General features: G+C 49.0%; 1 protein-coding gene across 3 annotated transcripts in view; it reads right to left on the reverse strand.

The window, feature by feature from the left end:
• Positions 1-21,883, reverse strand: part of Mocos (molybdenum cofactor sulfurase) — a 50,391-nt gene extending 28,508 nt beyond the window's left edge. Inside the window, exons 1-8 of one of the 3 annotated variants that reach the window (XM_029563294.1) lie at positions 21,660-21,879; positions 17,129-17,179; positions 15,425-15,514; positions 10,316-10,382; positions 8,114-8,755; positions 5,287-5,363; positions 2,370-2,569; positions 314-430 (exon numbers count right to left, since the gene is read on the reverse strand). In XM_029563294.1, the coding sequence (XP_029419154.1) occupies positions 314-430; positions 2,370-2,569; positions 5,287-5,363; positions 8,114-8,755; positions 10,316-10,382; positions 15,425-15,514; positions 17,129-17,179; positions 21,660-21,801 (1,386 nt within the window). In that variant the 5' untranslated portion in view covers positions 21,802-21,879. Of the gene's footprint in view, positions 1-313; positions 431-2,369; positions 2,570-5,286; positions 5,364-8,113; positions 8,756-10,315; positions 10,383-15,424; positions 15,515-17,128; positions 17,180-21,659 lie in introns of all 3 variants that reach the window. The other 2 variants (XM_017797995.2, XM_008832513.3) reach the window with 2 other exon arrangements.
• Between the last annotated feature and the right edge of the window lie 1,720 nt (positions 21,884-23,603).

A 23,603-nucleotide genomic window follows, 5' to 3' on the forward strand; every position in this document is an offset into this window, starting at 1 on the left:
TCCACACACACACTTTGACACATGTGCGCGTGTGTCTACACACACACACACACACACACACACACACACACACACACACACACACTAATTAAAATGTTAAAATTTTTACTCTCAAAGTAAAAAATTAATCAGAAAACACTTCCATAGAATTAATAGCCTCAAGTGTTTCCCACTTCTGCTGGGCCCGTCCTTTTGGTTCATCAAATAAACGGGCCCGGCACAAAGAGCCTGAAGAATCAGCCCCATCTCCTAACAACCAGCTGCCAAGCAGCCTTGCTGGCTGTAGTCATGGGCCACAGAGGTCTGTACTGACCTGAAGATGCTGCTTGACCATCTCGTTGCTTAGCCCCAGATGCCTCTGGCAGGCTCCCGTGTTACAAAAGCATCCAGTCCGCAGGTGAATGTTGTACAGGCTGGCCATTTTGTCCACCTGGGGATTAAAGGTCACCATGGAGCCAGTGTTAGAATTGTCTGCTTTACTGTGATTACCTGGAACAGAGTTCCAGAACAGCAATGAATCTCTCTTTCCTAACCAAGAGATGGTAATGTCAGCCTGGACACAGTCTCTAAAATGCATGACTGTTGTGTTCTAGATGTCCAGTGTCCACACGGGCTCATGTGTTTGAATAGTTGGTGCCCAGCTGGTTGTGCTGTTTTGGAAAGTTATAGAACTGCTGGTAGGTCCAGCTGGAGGAAGTGGGTCGTGTAGGGGTGGTGGGCCCTATAGGTTATAACCTAGCCTTTCTTCCCACTGCTGAGCCATGAAGAGGTGAAGAATCTCGGCTACAAGCTCTGGCCACCACAAAGCTGTCAGCTGCCATTCCTTCCTCACCATGATGGACTGTCTCCCCTTCAACTGTGAGTCAAAATGAATCTTCCCTTCCTGAAGTTGCTTTAGCCACATGTCTTATCACAGTGATGAGAACAGTCACAGATGCAACGATCTACGGGTCTACTAAACACTTCCACTGAGGCTCACAAGAGTAACACTGAGTGGGGTCACAGACAAATCCTGGACATTGGCCACCACCAGGTCTGACCACAGAGCACAAGTTCTGACTACAGGGAGGGCCCAGCTTGGCTTACAGCTTGCAACATAAGCCTCACAGCTGATGCTGGGTGGTATCTATTTCTTTTCCTAATTTCTCCAACTGTGGGCTCAATCAGACTTGCTGCTCAGTCCAGAAGTTTCTGTGAACTCTTTGCTGACCTCTGGAGGCTCCGGAAGGTACCCTGACTGGCTCTAAACTCCTAGGCTCAAAGAGTCCTCCAGTCTCTGAGTAGCATCATGCCTCAGTACCAGGCTGGGAAATAGATTTTGTCTGAGGTGTAACAAAGGTGCCTGGGGATTAGGGCCTTCAGGGGAAACAAAAACTGTCTTCCAAAGTCAGCCAATAACTGACTGTTCCAACCCTAGCAGTTCCCAACCTGCAAATGCATGGTTTCCATGCAAGAGGGTACATCTGCAGAAACTATTTTTAACCAAATTCTTTGACATCATCACATGTATAGACTAAGGCAGAAATGAAGACTTCCATGATACTTAGTGAAATGCTGCTGCAGTTTATTTTTTAAGAAGAGGGAGGCTCTGGGTTTCACCTCATGCCAACGAGTGATGCTGTAATGTGGTCTCATGAATCTGCTGGCTACTGAGTTGTCTGTACATTAGTGACCTCAGCTGTGATGTTCTGGCCACACTACTTTTCTGTAACTATTTCAGGGTGCTTCCTTTCAGAGGCAAGTTGCCATTTGCCCCCTTCTCCAGCTATCATAAATCTTGGCCTCCCTCTCTTCCCATTTACCTGAGTAAATGGGTTAAAGGCATACATACATACACCAAGTTTGACAGAATCATGTGTCAATGAGTGTCTACGCCGAGCATGGTGGCGCATGTCTGTAATGTCTGCACTGCAGAGGTGGAGACAGGGAGATCAAGAGTTCATCCATGGCTGCAGTCAGCTCTACACCAGCCTTGGCTACATGCAACTCTGCTCTAAATAAATAAATATAAAGACGAAATCCTCTAGTGAGCCCCAAATGGCGTCTCCAGCAGAGCCTGGGTTTCCTCACAGCTCCTCCCAGGGCACAGAGGCCTTTAAAGGAAATTCCAGGGCTAGAAAGGCTTCCAAGTCCTAGACAAGAGCACCTCCAGTATAAAAGGGCCAGCAGGATGAATAGGAAAAGCTTGAGTGGGGACTCAAACCAGGCATGGTGGCCAATGCCTGTAATCCCTGCACTCGGGAGGTACAGATAGGAGGATCCCCAATAGTTCAAGGCCAGTCTGAGCTACAGAGTGAATGGCAAGTCAGCCTGAGCTAGAGTGAGACCCTGCTTGGAAAAAGAACGACAAAAACGAACCTACAGCCTACCTGTGAGTAACCAACGACATGCCCACTGTCATCCAGCACATTAAAATTGATGATTGGACCCTGAACATCGGGGCTGCTGAACTCAGAATCACTGTAAATCCGCACCACGGGGGCTCCATTGGGGTAGCAGAGGGCGGACAGGGCACCGTGGGTGTACCGTGCCAGCTCAAAGGTGTGCTGTTTTATGTTCTCCATGCCACCTAGGACCGAAGTGAAAGAGCGAGTCAGGCAGGATATTCATACAAATTCACTCACTTGTTTCTAAGAAGACAAGATTGTTACAGCTGGTCAACCAGGACCACCTGTCAATGACTTTAAATACTTGTAAAATGGCATAGTGTTGCCCTTATGACAAAGTTCATGTCTTTGGCACAGAACAAGTTTGCCTTTGTTGTTTCTATGTAATATTTCCATAGGAATTCTTGTCATCATCTCTTAAAAATACAAATATATGGGGAAAATATAAATATATGGGACTGGAGAGATGGCTCAGCAGTTAAGAACACTGGCTGTTCTTGTAGAAGACCCGGATTCAAATCCCAGCACCCACATGGCAGCTAACAAGTGTCTGTAACTCCAGAAATTCCAGGGGATCCGACAGCCCCTTCTGTCCTCTGAGGGCATTGCACAACATGGGTGCACTTACCTACATGCAGGCAATACACACATACACATAAAGTAAAAATAATAAAATATTTTAAAATATATATGTATATAGTATGTACATATGAGTATATAGATACATTCATATGCATATATATTTATAGTTTCACACATATATATTTATAGTCACTTAAATATTCAGATAATTTAGACCCTTTGGTAGCCACTGACAAAAGTACATATGTGTTTTTCTTCATCTTTTTTTGCCATTTTTGTTAATTTTTAACTATTTTTAACATTATATATAGCAATTAAAGAGACCGCTTACTGAATGAATGAGAACTTTAAGTTAAATGAGGGGAGCTATACATAAAGGAGAAAATACTGTATTATTGTGCCTTGTATATAAAGTATCTAGAATAGGTAAATTCATGAATACAGAAAGTGGATTAGTGGCTGTGGGGCTGAGGAGGGACTGGGGAGTTACTAACAGGTAGAGAGCTTCCTTCGGTATTATGAGACGGCTCTAGATATGACTAGTGGTGGCTGTAAAAGAATATGACTAGGGGCTGGCAAGATGAAAAAAGCACTTGCCGCACAAGACTGAAGACCTGAGTTCGATCCAGGAAGCCATGTGAAAGCCAGATGTGGCAGAGTCACTCCCACAGCCAGATGGGGGGCGGAGACAGAACTGTTCAAGAGTCAGCTAGCCGGGAGCACGCAGCAAGGAGAAACAGCAGGAGGCCAGGTGGAAGGAGAGAACAGACTCCTGAAAACTGTCCTCTGACCGCCACACATGCACCATGGCACACAATACACACACACACACACACACACACACACACACACACAGACACACACGCATGCACTGGCACACAAATGAATTTTTTAAAAAAGAATGTGTGTGTGCTTAAAACCACTGAATTGCACACTAAAAAGTGGTTAAAACACAACTCTTATACTGTGTGTTTCACCTCAATTTTTTTCTTTAAAAGACAGAGCGATTTAGTAGGAAAGCCCTTGGTGAGCCTTACTTACTGTGGAGGGTCACCAACCTTTGCTTCCAAGAGGTGCCACAACCCTGAGAAGCCCCCTGCAGTTGAGTTCTTGCAAGGTTCACTTACCAATGACTGTCTTCATCACCTCCTCGAGTCCTGACTGCCACCCACTGACCTTCCTGCACTGCATTCCAGGAATCCCATCTGCCCCAAAGTTGGCCTTGAGACTGAGAACCTGGAGGTCCCATTTGTGTGGCAAACCAGAAAGAGGAAGGACTGCCTAACCACTAAGTCACAGACCTGGTGTGCCACAACCTCACCCCAGATGGATGGTACAAGCCACACCACACAGTCCTAGCAGCTCCGGAAAGAATGTCCAAGAGCATAGCAGCCCAGGACATGCCTGGCTCAGCAGACACAGGTTTCTCCAGTCATACGCCTTCATGTCCATCCCCACAGGAAGAGCAATGGGGGTGCCCCTCCCCAACCTGCCCCTATCCTAGAGCTCTTGTCAGGAAACAGCACATTGCATATGAAGGCCGGTGTCAGAGGCACTGGTTGGGAGTCTGAGGTTAGGCATTAATATGGTCTGAGTTTAAATCCTAGCCCTCCAAGGTACCAGCTCAATAAACTGGGAAGGAGGGCCAGGAGAGATGGCTCAGTGGTTGAGAGCGCTGGCTGCTCTTGCAGAGGACCCGGGTTCAATTCCCAGCACCCACGCGGTAGCTAACAACCGTCTGTAACTCCAGTTCTAGGGGATCTGATGCCTCTTCTACCCTCCACAGGCATTGCATGAAATGAATGCCCTTACATACCTGTAAGCAATACACTCATACACATAAAAGAAAAAATAACAAATAAAATATTGTTTAAAATAAGCTGGGAAGGCATTCAACCTGAGCACTCTATCATGAGCAAGACAAACTTGCCAGCAGCTCCCCAATGGGGCTGTAAAGAGGCTCCGACCAGGCAAGGGCTGATCAGACCTCAGGATCTGTAACATGCCCAGGCCAGAGACCCAGGACCAGGTCTCCACCTTGCACAGCCATCAGCCTCTTGCTCTGGAATGCCCCCTATCTGTTAAGATGTGCTTGTACCTGGAAAGGCAAACAACAACCCTCTCTGGCCCTCCTGGTTCCCTTGCCTGCCGAGTGGTTTTGAAGATATTCAGATAATTCATTGCACTGAGTTCAACTAGTACACGCCACTCACTCCCACAGATGTTAGTCCTTCACCAGAGCGATGCCCATTCCTGGGCATCCTGAAGGACACAGGCAACAAGAGCTAATTCGACCCACGTAAACATATCCACTGACCTGTGAGGCGTTCCAGGGCATCAAATCCATGTTTCAACGCTATGACATCAAGGAACGAGATGGTGCCATCTTCAAACCTGTAGGGGACAAGTGTCAAGTCTTAGTCACATAACCCAAGAGCATTCTGTGCTATGTGGTGACAATCAGGCATGGGCTGAGTAATGATCTGTTCATTGTTTCCCTCTGCTGCTATATGAAAACACTGCTCTCCCCTCAGAAAGGACCAAGACCCATCTGGCCACCTCTGGCCCTGTCCAGTTCTGCAGCCTTCTTGAAATATTTCAAACTTCCTATGGTAGACTGGCAGTGTGACAAAAGGCCCTAAAAGACAGTCACTGCCTTGAACCACTAATGAGAGTGAGTGGCTCCCATTGCTGTCCTAAGAAGGAACTTGGACAAAACATGCCAAAGCTCTTGAAATACTGCCATCTGACCACAAGAGGGCACCACAGGCAGGGCATCAAGTCACAGTGATCTCTGCGGAGCCTCCAAATGTTATTGTAGATGCACAGATCTCACTGATACAGAAGATGGACACTTCCCTGATTATCAGATGTTTGCTATGTTTGCATTTCATAACTATTTATCGTTTTCATTAAATTGTCACTGTCCACTCACTGTGTGTCAGACACTAGGCGCTAAGGATACAGCAGTGAACTGAGATCCATCACTTCCTCCACTGCATCATGTTCTACGGAGCAAGGAACAAGGCTCAGCAAATACACACAGAGAACCCTAGCAGCCATCACACCAAAACAGGCAAGTGTAACGGAGCTGCGAAAGCAGAGCAGGCACGTCAAGATGAGTCTTCTCTAGCAGGTCCTGAAAGCAGAGGCTTGGCAGCAGTCAGGACAAGGGAAGTTCACTTTCAAAGCAGCCAGCTTGACAGTTTCCATGGGAAATGGCTCCACAGAGAAAGCATCCAGACCTCAGCTGCGATGTTCTGTCCACACTACCGAGTGGCCACAGAAGGACCGGAGAAGCAGGTATGACACGAGGCATCAAGTGCTGGGGGACTTAACCTCAGCATTAGCAAAACCCATGTGACCAGGGTGGGAATAGGAGGATCAGGTGTTCGAGGTCATCCTTGGCTACAGCACAATGTGGAGGCTTCATGAGACCCTGTCTCAAAAGGAAACACATGGCCACTGGGAAAAGAGAAATCTCAGGGTGAGTCAGAACAATTTCTGCAATACCCACATGGAGGAAGGAAACCAACAGCAGCCTAGTGTTGAATTTTAAGATTCAGAAGGCTGAGAACTTGGTCCAGTCACACCTCCAGTAAGCATCTGTATTGAGTGTTACATCTTCAGTTCTAGCCTAGGGTTTGCAAGGAAAAAGCAGGCTTACAATGGCAAGAATACATTCTGCTCTCTCGGCATCTTAGTATGGCTCACACTGAAAGCATTTGACCCAAACCAAAGGGATGAGATCTGGTCCAGCCTGGTCCTCATGCTCCCAGCGAGTAGCCCCACTTTTCCAGGTCTTCAGGTCCCCTTATTAGCCAAATGAAATGTATGAAATGTCTTTGTCCTGCTTTTAATTTGTATTATGTCCCAAGTCTTTTCTTGCTTGGGCATGCTGCAAGACAAACCATCACACTTGGACTCAGAAGGTTTCACATTAGTACTCCTGGTTTGGGGGAGTTGGTCTGCTTGTTTGTAGGGAGTGACTTCGATTTGTTTTGTTCTTTTCAGAAAGAGTCTCCTGTAGCCCAGGCTGGCCTTGAACTCTCTATGTAGTTCAGAATGACACTGAGCACCTGATCTTCCTGCCTCCACCCTACAGGTGCTGGGATGATAGCCCCTTAACGTGTAGTGATGCCCATCTATACTGGCACTTCTACATTAGCTCTGAAAGGAAGATGTCATCATCCTGGTTTATAGAAAAAAGTATGATGGGTGGAGAGGTCAAGCCACATGTGGCCCCAGCTGCTGTGTGGGGAGCCAGCCCAAGACCCTGTTGACTAGCAATAAGCCATAGAACTAACCCCAACTCCACTGCCAGGGTAGGATCCCAATCTGCACCTAGGCCTGGGGGGGGATCTGAGCCACCTTCCCCCAAGGCCAGGGTCTTCTCAGGTACCAGCTAGATGATTAGTTCCCTACCCCAACCCTATCACATTCCCAACCCCTGGGGTCAGCCACACCCTGGTCAGTGGCTATTTGACTTTTTACATATTCAACATTCTGAGGCCTACATCCTCAGTTGGGAGGTTCCTCAATGACAGCCACACAGCCTTCCCTGCAGCCTGGGGAAGAGGACTTACGCCTCAGAGGACAAGTGGCAACCTGTCCTCAGTGCTCTGTCCTCAGCCTGGCACATGGAGGCTGCCACCAATAAGCAGAGACCACACTAGCTGCTAGGAAAGTGAGTTTGCCATCAGCTGTTTCCACACATGCTCTAAAGACTGTCAACTGTGTGTGTGTGTGTGTGTGTGTGTGTGTTCATCTTAGTTAAGATCACTGCTCCAATTGCTGCCACCTCCCGGCAGCACTCTGAGGCCAAGGCCTGGCATCCATCTCCCTTACTTTCCTGCAGGCCTTTTGTATCTTCCACTTCTAGCTCTTATCTGAAACCTGCTCCTCCACCTGTGGAGAAGCCACACCAGGGCAGAGTTCACAGAATCACATGAGGCACATTCCAGCTGACCTCTGCCTCCCAGCTCTGAGCTCCACCCCAGACTGTCCTAACCAGTGACACTGAACTCCCCTGACTGGTGTTGCAGACCTGGGTTTTGCTTGCACAATCCCATAGGTCCCTCATGCCAGCCCTGCCTTCAGCCCTGTCTTGGTGAAGGGCACAGGGCACCCCGTGGCAAGGTTACCTTTCTGCCACTGATGGCCTGGGGATGTAGAAGTCCTCTCCTGCAAGGTAGGCAGCCGCAGTCCCTCCTCCAAAGTAGCCTTTCCTCATCAGAGGAGCCACGTGCTTACTGACCAGCAGAGCACCCAGGCCAGTGGGGAACCCAAAAATTTTGTAGAAGGAGATGGGGATGAAGTCGGCCTGGTGAACTGACAGGTCCAAGGGGGAGGTGCTTACATAGGAGGCTGCATCGAGCAGTACGAACCACCTCCCGGGAGCACGCACCGGCCTCATCCGCCCAGACTTGATGTCTCCTATCCAGGACAGGGGATATCTGGTGCCCGAAAAGTTACTCTGAGCTGGGTAACAGAAAAGATGTGGGAGTTGACAGTGGGGGTCATCAGCTGCAGCACCCTGCTCCCCCACCGACAGCATGTCCTCTGGCTTGATCGGGGCAGACGTGACATTCATGGACAACACCACGTTCCTCATTCCCACCACAGAGGTGTGGTTGTCAGTGAGGTAGCAGAAGTGACTCCCGCTGCTCTCTGGGCCCCTAGACACCCATGGAAAGGCTTCTGCCACCAGCCTGAGAGCGGCTGTGCTCCCAGCTGTGAAGATCACGCTGTAGTCCTCCGGGGTGGTGTGGAAGTGAGCCAGGATCCTGCAAGATGCACAACGTCACATGCCTGGGCCTCAGCTTCAAACTGAGTGTTCCCAGGTGGTTTTACATCTACTCAGTAGGGCGACTCTACCCTAAAAAACTCCAGAGAAGCTTAGCCATAGTTGTGCTGGTAGGGCAGGGGCAGAGGAAGCCATGTGTCCCAGGCTGGCCTTGAATTCTGTGTGGCTCAGGATGACAGTGAATTCCTTAAGAGACCAAGTTCAAATTGGCACAGCCAGTTTCTCTCTAGAGTTTCATCTGTGCTTGGACACAGCAGAAGCCTACAACGTAGAGTGGGTGCTGCAGCTCACCTAGAATGTACCAAGTCCAGCACTGCACACACCCAGGGTGGTACTGTGTGCCTGAAATCCCTGCACTTAGAAAGTGGAGACAGGAGGATAAATTCAAAGTCATCCTCAGCTACATAGAGAGTACAGAGCCAGCCCAGGATACATAAGACTCTGTCTCAAAGGAAAAAAAAAACTACAACATAATGAATTACAGAGTAGGCTCAGATACAGGGCCGGATGCTGCCTAAATAAATATAAATAAATAAATAAATAAATAAATAAATAAATAAATAATAAAGAAAGAAGTTAGTGGTGATAAATAAATAAATAAATAAATAAAAGCACTGGCTGCTCTTGCAGAAGACCTAGATTCAGTTCCCAGCAACCACATGGTGGCTAACAACCATCGGTAGCTCCATTTTCCAGGGAACGCAATACAGTGGCCTCCTCAGGCATTGCACACACTTGGTACACTTACATACATGCAGAGAAAACACTCATATACATAAAATGAAAATAAATCTAGTATTTTTTTACTGTACAAAAAGCTGAGTATTAACTGAAAACACCTTCTTGCTCATGTTTCCCAAATTCTATCACAACGGACTTTAAGTCAGCAACCTGCTTAACATTGTTTTCAGTACTGTTGATCTGACCCAAACCTGTATCACTTTAACATGTGAAATAATTTGAAATTTGATTTAAGCAACATGTGCCATATGGATATTATTTATTAGAATTCAAATATTACATATGGAGGATGATAGAGTCTCTGGCACACAAAAACTAGTGAAAAAGGAGGGTAGCCAGGCACAGCGGCACACACCTGTAATCCCAGCACTTGGAAAAGAGAGGCAGGAGGGTCAGGAGTTCAAGAGCAGCCTTGGCTACATAGGGAGTTACACTACATGACATCCTGTCTCAAAAAATTAAATCAAATGGGACATGAATAGAATGCCTAATAAAACAACCTTTGTAAAGAAAAATCAGAAACAGCTCTTTTCTTCTTTCTGAAAACACAACTGGGAACCTGGGCCACTCCCTAGCTCATTGGCACCCATCCCAAGTCACCCCTCGTGTTCCTTGACCCCTGTTGCAATTTCTCTCTGCCTTCCAACCTGCAATTTCCCTCCTGCCTTCCAACCTGCAATCGATCACCATGAGTGCACTGCTCTTTAGCTGGGTTCTTCCTGAAATCCCCTCGGCAGCTGCTAGGAAGGAAGTCTGTCCACCCAGGTGGCCAGCTCGGGCAGACTTCCCTGTGACTCACCTGTAGCGTACCTGCTCCACAGTGTCGTGGGTGAGCTTGCTGGTGACATTCTGGCTGTGAGGGTTACCTGGCAGGTGACAGGAGCAAAGCCGGAGAGTCAGACTGCGGTCTCTCCTTGTGTTCCTTAAAAGGTTTCCTCTCTCTCTCCCCTCTCTCCTGATTTCTCAAGAAGCTACATATAAAACTACCATATGATCCAGCAATTCTACTCCAGAACCACCCAAAATAAACAAATGCTTAAGTCCATATAGACTTGCACACAAGCTGTTGTTCACAACAGCTCCATTAATAAAGTCAAACTCTAGAAAGAATAGAAATGTCCAGTAACTGCTGGACAGGCAAAGTACAGCATCCCCATACAGTGGACAAGTATTTGGCAATAAAAAGGAACAGATTACTGGCTATAACATGAGTGGACTTCAAAAATGTGCTAGGCCTTTCACAGTGCCAGAAGGTACTATGCAGGCTGCTGGAGAAGAGTTATGGCCGTGGCTCCAATAGTGGCACGACAAAGTGCTTTCTGATTGGATTTGAGACCACAGAAGGGGATTCATTTCTGGGGCTGTAAACCCCATCAAATGTGGCTGGAGATGTCATAGGCCTACTGGGGAAGCTACTGCTGTTATTTTGTTAACTAGACATGATGTGCCTGCCAAACTGCCTTCCAAATTCTTCTTTATATGCACATAGGTCAGTGCCGCTGTCAGCCTGAGTCAGTAAAGCTTCTTTTCGCAGTAGGCAGCAATTATTACACAGACTCATAACTGATGGAAGTACTCAAAACAAGTGACTCGAATAACCAGCCCCAAATGAGACATCTACACCACCCCCTCCAAGGCTCAGGCAAGAGGGGGTAGAAAGAATGTAAGAGTCTGGGGCTAGAGAGATGGCTCAGTGCTTAACAGCCCTGGCTGCTCTTGCAGGGGGCCTGGATTTGAATCCCAGCACCCACATGGCAGCTAACAACCATCTGTAACTCCAGTTCCAGTGGATCCAACATCCTCTTCTGTCTTCCACAGGCATTGCACAACACAGGTGCACTTACATACATTCAGGCATAACACTCACACACATAAAATAAAAATAAATAATTCCAAAATTTTTTAAAAGAAAAGAATGTGAGAGTCAGAGGAAAAGGTGGGGTGATGTACGATGCTGTCCTCCAGGCATGACACAGCCATAGAACTCTTGAACTCAGCAGCTGTGATTACCTGCACAAGACTGAGCCCATCAGCGGTCCATCATGGAATGGGGAGGGGTTCACGGGGACCTGCCCCTCCCTGAAGACCTATAGGCAGTTACTGGTTTCTGGGGGAAGGGGGAACATTTTCTTCAGTGGTGTGATCATTTACATGTGCCCATACTCCTGTAAATAGCCTCTCAGTCATACTCCTATAAGCAACCCTAATTAAATTCACTGGTTCCTTCCCCTACCAAAGTAAAACAACAACAAACAACATGACAGTAGAAGGGACATAGTTAGGAGGAAGGAGACCAGCAGGATGGGAGTGGACAGGAGAGGAGAGAAGGGCGGCTATGATCAAAACGTTACATACGCATGTGAAAATGTCATAATGAAACCCATTATTACATATAATTTATATATGCTGATTAAAAAAACTTCTTAAGCCGGGCATGGTGGCACACGCCTTTAATCCCAGCACTCAGGAGGCAGAGGCAGGTGGATCTCTGTGAGTTCAAGGTCAGCCTGGTCTACATAGCAAGTTCCAGGCCAGCTGGGGCTAGAGGGAGACCCTGTTCAAAAAAGACCAAAAAAAAAATTCTTAAAAACCACGGTCCAGACACAAGAGGCCACATGCTGTATGACTCCATTTACATGGACTGTCACCTGAGGCCAGTGTAGAGAGACACTGAAAGTGGTGGGTTAGTGGGATTAACTGTGAGCGACATGGGGGAGTAACAATGTTCCACTTGGCAGATGCCAGTGGCCTCATCACTCACAAAAATCACTGAAATGTATGTGGGAAATAGGTGAGTTTATGACATGTAAATTATAATTCAATAAAGTTGTTAAAGAAGAAAACCACTGTGACTACTTGTAAAACAAAATCAGACCTAGGAAGAAGGTTCAGGGCCTGGAAGTCAGCTCAGAGGTGGCCGCAGGCCAGCCCAAAGGCCTTTCTACAAGTTCCCCACAGGTAGACAGGGGCTCTGTCCATTTAGCCTAGAGGACCAAAGACACAGCTTTAGGAGGCCACCATCTGCACTGATTTAGTCCTGTTGCCCTGACCTGTGGGTCCCACCACCACACTGCTAGCTCTCTTCCTGCAGAAATGCACCAACCTCCTGCAGGTATCCGAAGGGGGCTGCGAGCACTCCCACCGCCCACTTCACACAAAGCTCTCCCCATATCACCCTTCCCCTCACCAACCCTGAGAATGTTTTTTTCCTCTTCTTGGCATTCCCTGTGTATCCCTAAGTGTCATGATCTCCCTCAAAGCTCTTTCTCAGACATGAGCCCTGTGGCAATTTAAAGGTGAATTGGCCCCCACAGGCTCAAGTGCTTGAACACTTGGTCCCCAGCTGGTGGTGTTTGGGAGGCTGTTGAGCCTTTAGGAGGTGGAACCTTGATGGAAGAAATGAGATGTGAGGGTTTTTTACTTTTTATTTTTATTTTATGTGTATGAATGTATTGCTCACATGCGTGTAAGTGCACCCAAGTCATGCAATGCCTACGGAGGTCAAAAAAGGGTGTCAGCCCCCCCACCCCCCGGAACTGGAGTTACAGACAGTTGTTAGTCACCATGGGTGCTGGGAATTAACCCTGGGACCTCTGCAAGAGCAGCCAGTGCTCTTAAATCCTGAGTCCTCTCTCCAGCCCCTAAGCATAAGATGCCGGCTTCCTTTTCTCTTGCTGCTTCCTGATGGCAGATGCAATGTGACCTGCCAACCCCACTTCAGCCTGCATGCCTTCCTGGCATGATGGACTGTGTCTCCTTAAACTGTAAGCCAGAACAAACCCTTCCTCCTTTAGGTTGGCTCCTGTCAGGTATTTGGTCACAGTAATAAGGAAAGTAACTAATATAAACACAGATTTCTGGAAATCTGGTCTGCAGGGGGTGGGGACCAGCATCCGCAGGGTAGGACAACTCATGTGCACTGATACAGGCTTGGCCTGTTTGTCTTAAGTTTTTTCCCCTAAACCACACCAGAAGGTCCCACAGGATTTCTGGCCACTGCAGCCACCAGGCAGTCCTTGTCTACATCCTCCAGCAAGCTGTGGAACATGATTCACGTCCCCATTGCCTTTCCTCCAGTCACTTTTTAACCCTGCATCAGTAGGACCCCAAACCTCAAAGCTGCCATCTCTCAGGCCGACTCCTTTCCCCCAGTCAGGGCTCCTGTGAAGACTGTAGGAGAACTACAGATCTCTTTGCAAATCAGAAATTAAAATCAAGATAAAATCCCTCTCTGGCATCTTCTCTGAGGACTTCCTAAAGAGGTGCTGACCACCCAGAGCCGAGATTCAAACCCTTTAAGTGTATTGTAGCATAAGATCATCATGAGCTGGGGTGGCTGGGAGTAGGAAGACTTGAACTCGGGCTCTGGAGCCAAACTGCCTAGCAATTTAGCTTCCAGTTGCCTATTCCCCCAGCTCCAGAAGTTTCCAAATGTATAGTGTTAGGTTAGTTCCCTGCCCTTTCCGGGGTTCCATTCATTACCTGTAAATCAAGGTGGCATGAGACTTTTCCTGGGAAGGCATAGAAAAGCATCTATTCGCCCCAGGAAGAGAGGACACAAACAGACCAAAGAAGAGATTCCATCTAAGTCCAGCTTAGTGAAGCAATGGGTTTACTGGGGTTACTCACAAAAGTAAGGGTGACTTAAAGTTGTTCTACCACCACAAGTCTCCAGGCAACTTACAGCTCAATTAGCTACAGAGCAGCCCCGGTCCAGGCAATTGTTTGTTTCTTATATAACCCTGGGCATGATGGGGGTCATGAGGATCGCCGGACTGCTACCGAGGCCCATGAGCCCCTCCCCTGCCTCCTATGAGGGGCTGTCAACAGACCCCATCTTGTGAAGTCTCATGTAGGTGATCACAGCTGCTCCAGTTCAAGGTGAAAGCCATGTTTAACCTGGAGGAAAGAGCTATATAACACAAGGGTCATAACAGAATTGACGGCTCTTGGCATGTCATGAGGATGAATAGCAGTAATATATGAGACACACTGGGAACGGTACCTGATACATCATACACAAGTGCTCAGAGTGGTACTGATAACTGATTGCTATTATGATGATAAATATTACCACTACTGCTGCTATAAAGACATTCAGCTCTTTTTCTGGGTTATCTACTGAGCAAGAAGTATTGCTCTATATGTCATAGATGACTGACCATCTTCCTAGAATAAAGTCCACCTCTGATCACCTACAGTGCCCTCAGTGGGCCTGCCCACCTTCCTCTCTACTCAGATTCAGCAACTGTCCTCCCCTCTGTGGCGCTAGACCTTGGTTTACATTGTTACTGCTGCCTGCATGCATCCCCGCAAGTTCTGGCTCATTAAACAGCATCCAAGCCCCACTCAGTCCCCCTAATGCTAATCCCACTGTCATTATGCAAATGCAGATGCCAGTGGTGCCAGGCACCTTTGTCTACAGCCCTTTGCACAGCTGCTAAGTATATTTAGCTGGAGATCACTTGATTGGGATCTTGTCTTCCAGGACTAGACCAAAGTCTCCACCAAGAAAGGGTCCGTGTTTTCTTCTGATGTTACAGCACTGTGGCCCCACACCATAGTGACTCAGTAAATACATATAGGATCAATGAATTAATGAATTTTCCTCACTTGTCCTACCTTCTACACTGTACATTGCTGCTTATAACCACCAAACCTAACATTTTTGAACTTACATACTCTTCTTGACACCAACCAGTGCCAGAAGGGGCCTATAATCCCTGAGCCAGACTTTTACACCTTAGTCACATGTGTATGGTACAGAATGATCCTGGGTGCTTGCCTGCCATTTGTCTGGCAATGGTTTGTACCTTCGCCATGTTGTCAACAAATCTGACATTGTTAAACACAGATTGATCCACTGTATGTCACTGACTAAAGTCAGTGTGTACGTGACGCTCCTTACCATAAATGTTTTCCATGAGATCCTTAGTGAAGTTTGTGAGCTGACTCTGAGGGAACAAGGTAGCTCCTGCGTGGTCAAGGTAGACAGTGCCTGGAAAAAGGAAAAGACACAAATAAAGCTGTAGGCTGCTCTCCAAGGCCCTCCAGGCACTACCCACATCTGGTTAGTGTGATCAGACTGGTCCCCAATCTGTTTTTGATTTGTTTGTTTTTGAGACAGGGTTTTATGTATCCTGGGTTGGCCTCAAACTATCTATGTAGTCAAGGATGACCTTGAATTTCTTATCCTCCTCCCTCCACCTCCAAAGTTCTGGGACGACAGATGTGCACAAACATGCCCGCCCAACTCAATGAGTTTCAACACTGCACTGAGTTGGTGATTGCCCTGAACCTCTTGATATGGAGGGCCCCAAGGGAGCCTTCCCACTGAGGAGCTCTCTTATGAGCCTGGAAAGATACTCCACACACAGGTAGTTCCCAGAAGACCTTTGTCCCCAATAATGACATAGCTATCCCTGTTCTGGGAGATTCGTTTGTTTCCAGGAAGCACCGGTGAGCCCTGATCTGTCTTTCCCACGTTTCTCCACAGTCCTCAGTCCTCCACAGTCTAGACCCACCACTAGAGCATCAGAGAAGGGAGAGGATGGAAGCCATCCTTTCAGCCTCACTCCTGAAGGCACAAAGGCAAACTCAGATGAGCCTGTGATACTACGGTTTCCCAGTCAGGTTGGCAGAGTTCAAAAGATTGCTGCCTCATTGTGGGGGTGAGGGTGCGCACAACAAGCCAATGACACATGGCTGATAGGAGGGTGAATTAGCTCAACTTCTTCATGGAATAACATTTTGGTAACATTAGTCACACCTTAAAATATGGCCACTTTGCCCCAACAATCCTTTCTGTAGGTGTTATAAGTACCCAGACTTTCACAAAATGATCTATACATATCAAATGTACCTTTGTCTGCAACAGCAAAAGACTGAAAGAAAATGTCCACTAACGTGTTTCAGATAAGCCTTATTCTAGACCTATCTGCTAGGGAGCTAGCTCCTTGGTAAAGTACTTGCCATGTTAGCATGAGGACTTGAGTTTGAGCTCCAGATTCCATGGTTATAACCCCAGCACTGGGAGGCAGATGCAGGCAAATGCTTGGGGATCTCTGGCCAGCCAGTCTAGCTTAATATGTAAGTGCCAGGCTGGTGAGAGTCCTTGTCTCAAAGAAACAAGGTCAGCAGTGCCTAAGAAACACCTGAGGCTGTCTTCTAGCCTTCACCTCATGTACTTGTGCACCCATACACATACAAACATGCACACATACACAAACATGCACACACGTGCATGCACACACACACACACACACACACAGAGTACCAACATGGAACAAATTCCGAGATACACTGTCAAATGCACACAATATGAATAGATCCAGTTGCTCCTTAATTTACTTAATAGATATTTTTGTATCATATAGGGTAGATTTTTGCTTGTTTTATAACAATTTCATTGAGATATAATCCACACATCACAAATTCAACCTCTTAAAGTGTACAACTTAGTGCATTTTAGTATACTTATATTGCCAGAATCTAATTCTAGAACACTGTCATTCACCTCCCAAAATCCCATCCCCATTCTTAGTCATACCCTCCAAAGCCCCAAATAAGTGCAAACAATGCCAGAAAGTAAAAAGTGCTGGTGCTCACTCACCTCGGAAAAACTCACGTAGGAATTGCACACACACATAAATCCAGACAACTACTGGGAAAACACAAAGTGACACATCAGTGACGGCCACTGGCTGCAGGGTGGCCATGATAGCTACAGCTGGAACTCAGGGGACTCCTTATCCATTCAGCCATTTCATTCGTCAACTTTTGAATCTGATGCCATTAAGATATATGAGAAATATTGGGTATATTAACATATACTTTCAATATATTTATAATATATTGAAAGCATTAGATGTATTGAAACAAATTTTTAAAGAGTGCTCTCCTTTACTAAGATTCTGAAATATAAATTCACCCAATTGAAAGGAAGCAGTAAACTTTTGGCCCAGCAGTCAAGGCCCTGTGATGTTGATGTGAAGTTCCAAAGCTCGGTGAGACCCAGGCTCTGAGAGCGCTGTGCACCTTGCCCAGAGTCTCCCACAGGGCCTGGAAGTCATTCAGGAAAAGCCCACTTTGGCTTTCTTGAACAGTTAATTTTGCAAAAGAAGGCAACTGTGTTAGTGAGATGAGCCAGAGATCAGATCTTAGCAGGCCAAGTGTGCAGAATCCCAGTCAACGAGCCAAACTGAATCTTGGTTCCCCGTAGCCTTTCTGGACCCCTGTTCCTACATCTGCAAGTGAGATGTGGGTGAGTAGGAATTTGACAGTGCCCAGCCCAGTGCCTGGAGCACAGTAAACACCCTACAATTTCCACTGTTAATAGAAGCAAATGATCCCAAAGCCACCTGGCATTAGATCTTCATGAAAGAGAATTCCAGGCTCTTCTGGGCTATGCACCTTCAGTTCTTCCCTCTGTAGAGTGGGTATCAGTCAGCACCCTGAGGCAGGAAGAACTGCCCAGGCCACATTTAGACACCCAGTGTACTCCCTTCTCTAAGACCAGGAAGTTCCCACCTAACTGGTTAAGCAAAACATTCAGTGCTTCAAGCTTAAGCACTCAACTGCCCAGAAGCACCATTCAGTCAGATACATTCTGAAACCTTCAGAGCCCTTCAGTGACGGGGGAGGCGAGGACGCATTATTTTGATGTATTAGGTTGGCCCGTTCTTCTCTGTCCTCCTCCAGTCTGTGTGTTTCTTTAAGAAATTTAAAAAGTAAATCTTCTGCTCTAGAGGTGGGAAAAGATCCCAGCTTAGTCCATGGAAGTCTACCAGAGGGGTGGGGAGATGGCCCAGTCAGAAAAGCGTTTACCACCCGAGTGGTCACGCTCCTTCACATCTCCTAGGCACCAGTCAAGGACTTTTCTTTTCTCCCTACAGTTAAGAGTTATGCAATTTGGGAGTCTTTTAGATAGACCCACTGAAGGGATACTCCAGTTGCCTTACCCTGCATCCCTGTTCAGCATGGAAGAAGCCAGAGTGGTCTGCAGCCTGAGTCCTTATTGGCAATCTGGGTAACCTCTTCAGAGGATGGTGTGATAAGAATAGGAGGTAAGAACTAGCTAGGCAGTTAGGGTAAAAAGACCCCAAAGAAAAGTAGCCAGTTTCTTGGCTAAAAGTCAAAATGTCGGGCCAGGCGTGGTGGCGTGCGCCTTTAATTGCAGCACTTGGGTGGCAGAGGCAGGCGGATCTTTGTGAGTTCGAAGCCAGCCTGGTCTACATAGCGAGTTCCAGGTCAGCTGGGGCTGCAGGGAGATCCTGTCTCAAAAAGACCAAAAAAAAAAAAAAAAAAGTCAAAATGTTCTTGGGCCTCTTAGCAACATACTCTGTCCCAAAGGCCAAAACTGTCAAAAATATTTGAGAGCTTTTATCTAATCCCTAAAAGATATTAGGGTTACCTCTTCAGAGGCGGGAATGTTAGAGTAGACAAAAGCCCCATTAGTTTAACTGGTCAAGACAAATCCCTAGTGTATCTGTTGGAGGACCCACCTTTCCAATCTCACTGGTCAATCACCTGGTGATAGAACCACCCCTGGAAAGGCAGGTTCACCTTAAATTATGCTAAATAGATGGGCACAATACCTGGTGTGTTAATGAGGTAGCGAATTTTTCCTGCCTGGAATACTGTTTTGTAACGCAGAACTTCTGACCAGCCACAGTTATGTAGCTCTCTGGAAGTCTGTCCGCTTTCTGTCGTTCGGGTCCATTGTTCAATTCTTTCATGATTGAGACTAAGGACCCTCTCGGGGACCCTCTTTCCCCTGTTTCAGCCAGGCCCAAACTATGGACATATGGTCTCTTACTTTAATTAAGAGACAAAATGACCTACAGTGACAGTATGTGAAGGTGGTTTGCAGACAATGATAGACTGGCACCATCCTTTGAAATATTCTGGAAAAAAATTCATTTTGTACCCTTAAAAAAGCCTACTGAATTTTTAAATAAAGTTGGGAGCAGTGTGACCCCTGTGACCCAGTGCTGGAGGGAGGGAGAACCCCTGAGGCTTGCTGCCCAGCCAGCTTGCACAATCAGTGTGAGCTCCAGGCCATGAGAGAAATTGTCTCAACATTAAAATGGAGGAGCCAGTGACATGGCTCAAAGGGTAAAGCACTTGCTGTGCAAACCTGAAGACCTTAGTTCAATCCCCAAATCCCATGTAGAGATGGAAGGAGAGAACCAATTTCACAAAGCTGTCCTCTGACCTCCACATTCGTGCCCATGCACACACATCATAAAGTCAACCTCTGGCCTCCACACACACACACACACACACACACACATACACACACACATGCACCTGTGCACATATGTGCACATACACAGCACACACACAAAGTCTACTTCACCCACAATGCAGAGGACAAGTTTGAGGCCAGCCTGGGCTACATCAGGAGTTCCAGGCAGAGTGAGAACCTGTCTCAAGAAACAAACGAAAAAACATTTTTAAAAACAATAGGTCTGATGAGATGGCTCAGGGGGTGAAGGTGCTTGCCGCGGAGGCTGAGGACCTGAGATCCATCGGGGAAACAAACCCACATAGTGGAGGAAGGAGAGAAGTAAACCCCACCAGTTTTCCTCTGATCTCCACACGTGCCACACAAGCACACACACAGTAAATAAATGTAAAAGAATTAAAACAAAGAACCTACACACCATCTCCCTGTGGTGTTTAAAAGACTCTGGAGGCCTGAGGCCACATCTTAAATCAAATCTGAGAGCTGTTCTCTGGGGAACAGAAGTGAAACCCAGAGGGCCCTGAACCAACCTTTACTTTTCAGGGTGGTGTGGCCGTGTGAGGGATCAAGTTGGAGGGGAATGAGAAGATTAGCAAGGTGTGGCGCTGAAATAATCACCCACCAAATAACACAGGCCCTGGGATTTACTTCAAAAAGAGATGGGGCCTCTGCACCTGTGAGTATTCATGGCATCAGATTGCTTCTGTGTGGTAGGAAATTTCCTTAGTAAAAGGGGCGTGGAGAAGAGGCAGAGAAGTGAGGGGCCGTCTCCAGCCAGTGAGGAGGTAGAGGTGGTGGACAAAGGAGGAGGGAGACTGGGGCAGGTCACAGCCCCCGAAGCTTCCAAGAAGGGAAAACTAGGTACTAGTCCAAAATGACTAAAGGAAACGACTGACGCTGTGCTTCTGCTGCACTTGGGGGTGGGGGGAGACACAGGTTGTTCCTCACCCGGGTCAAACATCCAGGTGCCCGGAACCCGCCCGCTGCACCTGCAGCCTCCCCTGAGGTCCTGAGCCTTGATGAAGCTCGGCAGAACTCAGGTTCCCCGCCCAAGGGGACCTTGGAACCCGCAGCAATGGGCTGCGCTCTGTACCCCACACCCTGCTGCTTCAGAGCTTGACTTCCAACCGCATCTGCAGGCTCCACCTGGCGAATTCAAAGGCGTAATGTGATCCCATCCAACTCACAGGCTCGTCCTGTTCCTGAAGCTCAAATTGCATAGTTCGCTAATCCTTCCAGTGGCCTAGCAAGATTATTCAGGTTGCAGGAGACAGAACAAAAATGAGGCTTGACGGCAGGCGAGCGTGAAGCACACCTATAAGGCCACAACTCGGGAGGCGGAGGCAGGAGGACCAGGAGTTGAAGGCGAGCCTCGGCTACATAGGGAGTTCGAGGCCAGCCTGGGCTGCATGACTACACAAGACGCTGTTTAAAATGACACCACCAATGCTTTGAAAAGAACACACATACACACACGCACACGCACACGACCTCCCGTGGACCTGAGGAGCGGCGGCGGCAGTCTGTCCCAAACTGAGCGCACCAACTTCCCACGCACCCCGGGCCCCAAGTCCGTGCCCCAAGTCCGGCTTTCTGAATTGTGTAACTCTGGCCCAGGGAGATCTTCAGACTTGGGGAGTCTCCTAAGCTGTATTCGCAGAGGGTGGGGAGAGGCGAGGAGAGAGCAGGCTGGTCCTGAGCCATGGACAGCGTACCGAGCCGTCACTGCAAGCAGCCTCGGCCGCTGGGGCCCTGGGAGCCGCGGGAGCCGCGCAGATGCAGCCCTCCGGCCGTTCCCACGCGGCCGGTTGCGCCCCAGTCTTCTGGCTAAGACAGAGCGGGGCCGCGCGCCTCCCATTCAGGTCCCAGCCCCTCGTCCCCGCGCCCGCCTCACCTGCCAGGCGGCAGAACTCGCGGTCCCGCAGCTCGCGCAGGCTGCTCCGGCCGTAGCCCGAGGTGAGGCGCGGCGCGCCGGGGTCCGGGAGACGCTGGAAGGCCTGCGGCTCGGACCCGGGCTCGGCCGCCCCGCCGGCCATGATGCGCGCCTGCGGTCCTCAGTCCAGGCCGGCCGGCCGGGGAAGTGCGCGAGGCCAGCCCGGGGACTCCGCCCCGGCGCGGTGACCCGGGTCCCACCCGAGGGCGGCGCCTGGCCGCCTGCGCTCCTCCCCGCGCTGACTCCCAGCTCTTTCTCTTCTGCGCGCCCTTTGCCCTCCTGGGGTGGGGCCGGGGCACTTTTGTCACCTCGCCGGGTGCGGCGCACCGGGATGCCCCCGGTCCCCTGGAGGGCGAGGTGCCAGCGTCTAGGGGCCCCGAGGGGCAGGAGGAGGGCGCAAAGGAGCCTTTCGCTTTGGGTGTCAAACCCGGAGGTCCTCCTGGTCCCCTGCGCTGCGGACCTGCAAGTGTGGAAGGCTCTTGGGTTTCTGCCGCGGATGCTGCCCGGTGGGGCGTGCGCTGGCTTTCAGAGCATCCTGGCCTGCTTGACAAGCTCCCAGTGATCTTGCGCGGTCCGAGCCTGGAAGCTCGGGTGTGGCCCCGGAGCAACCCCGCAAGAGCTTCTCCGGGGCTGGGCTCCCCGGCCGGCATCCGGAAGGCTGGGGTCCGGGCGGCTGTGCGCCAGCGCAGTACAGGGAGAGCCCCGCAAACCCATCTGTGCCAAGTGCGGGGCTTGGGGCTGGGGGTGGCACGTGCGCTAAGTGCCGCCCAGATCCGACGCGGTGGGAGGGTGGAGTGGTGGTTGGCGTGAGATCCCAGGTGGCTGTGGAAAGACCCAGGAGAGCGGCCTGATTAGGAACTAAATGTAGGGAGAGCTGCACGTGCTTTAAAGCCGCACACATTCCCGCACAGCAGAGGCCCCTAGACCCGGGAACCCACAGCAGTGTCACGGGTGGGAAGTTGCCATGTCCTGAGCTCGCAGCCTACGTCAAGGCCAGGCCCCAGGGCACCCTGGGCGAGGGGCACGTATGCAGTGGGATGGAGGATGACGGTGCGGACACGTTACCCTGCCTTTTCTCACTTCGTGCTGCTTCAGAGGCTGGGCAGGAGGCGTCCTGGTGGGGAACAGCGAAAATATGAGGCCCAGATAGTGCAGAAGAAATGGAATTCGAGTACTCGAGGACTGGCTCTGGGTGACTCAGTACTGTGGAATTGGAAGGCTGGATAGAAGGGGAGGAAGGGACTCAGAGAAACAATGTGGAGCTCCCTCCAGGCTACCTACGTGGAGATTCAGACTCAGTACGCGAAACTGGTAGTATTGGGGCTGGAGAGATGGCTCAGCAATTCAGAACACTGGCAGTTCTTACAGAGGACCAGGGTTAGGTTCCCAGCACCCACACTGTGGCTAACAACTGTAGGCAACTCCAGTTCCAGGGATCTGACGCCCTCTTCTGGTCTCTTCTGGGATTGCACACACTGGTGCTGTTACAGGCATGCTGGCAAAAGCACTCAAACATAAAATAAAAATAAAAATAGTGGTGTCTGAGGCAGGAGACACAAGGCACACCGAGGGCTTGTGGACAAGGGCACCTTAGGAGTTCTGGAAATAGAGCGGCATTCTGGCCACAGTAGCACTGAAAGGCTTCTGCCTCATGCTACCAAGGTGAAAAGGAGGAGAGCCAGGGGACAGGGCCCAGTGGCCTCTGGATTAACATAGTGCTGCACTTACTACTTGGGTGGTCTACTCTGATCTAGCCGGGAGAGTTCTGGTGTTCCAGGGAAAGGCAGTTGCTTTGTAATGGCCAATGGAGGGGAGGGGTAGAGGCTGTCCCACTCACTAGCTAGCCCCAGACCTTTGCCTCTTAATCTCAGAGGAAGTTGGGGGTCCAGGTCTATCATGATGGAT

This window comes from Nannospalax galili, unplaced genomic scaffold (genome assembly GCF_000622305.1).
Source record: "Nannospalax galili isolate Female #2095 unplaced genomic scaffold, S.galili_v1.0 scaffold15, whole genome shotgun sequence".
NCBI classification, from domain to species: domain Eukaryota; kingdom Metazoa; phylum Chordata; class Mammalia; order Rodentia; family Spalacidae; genus Nannospalax; species Nannospalax galili.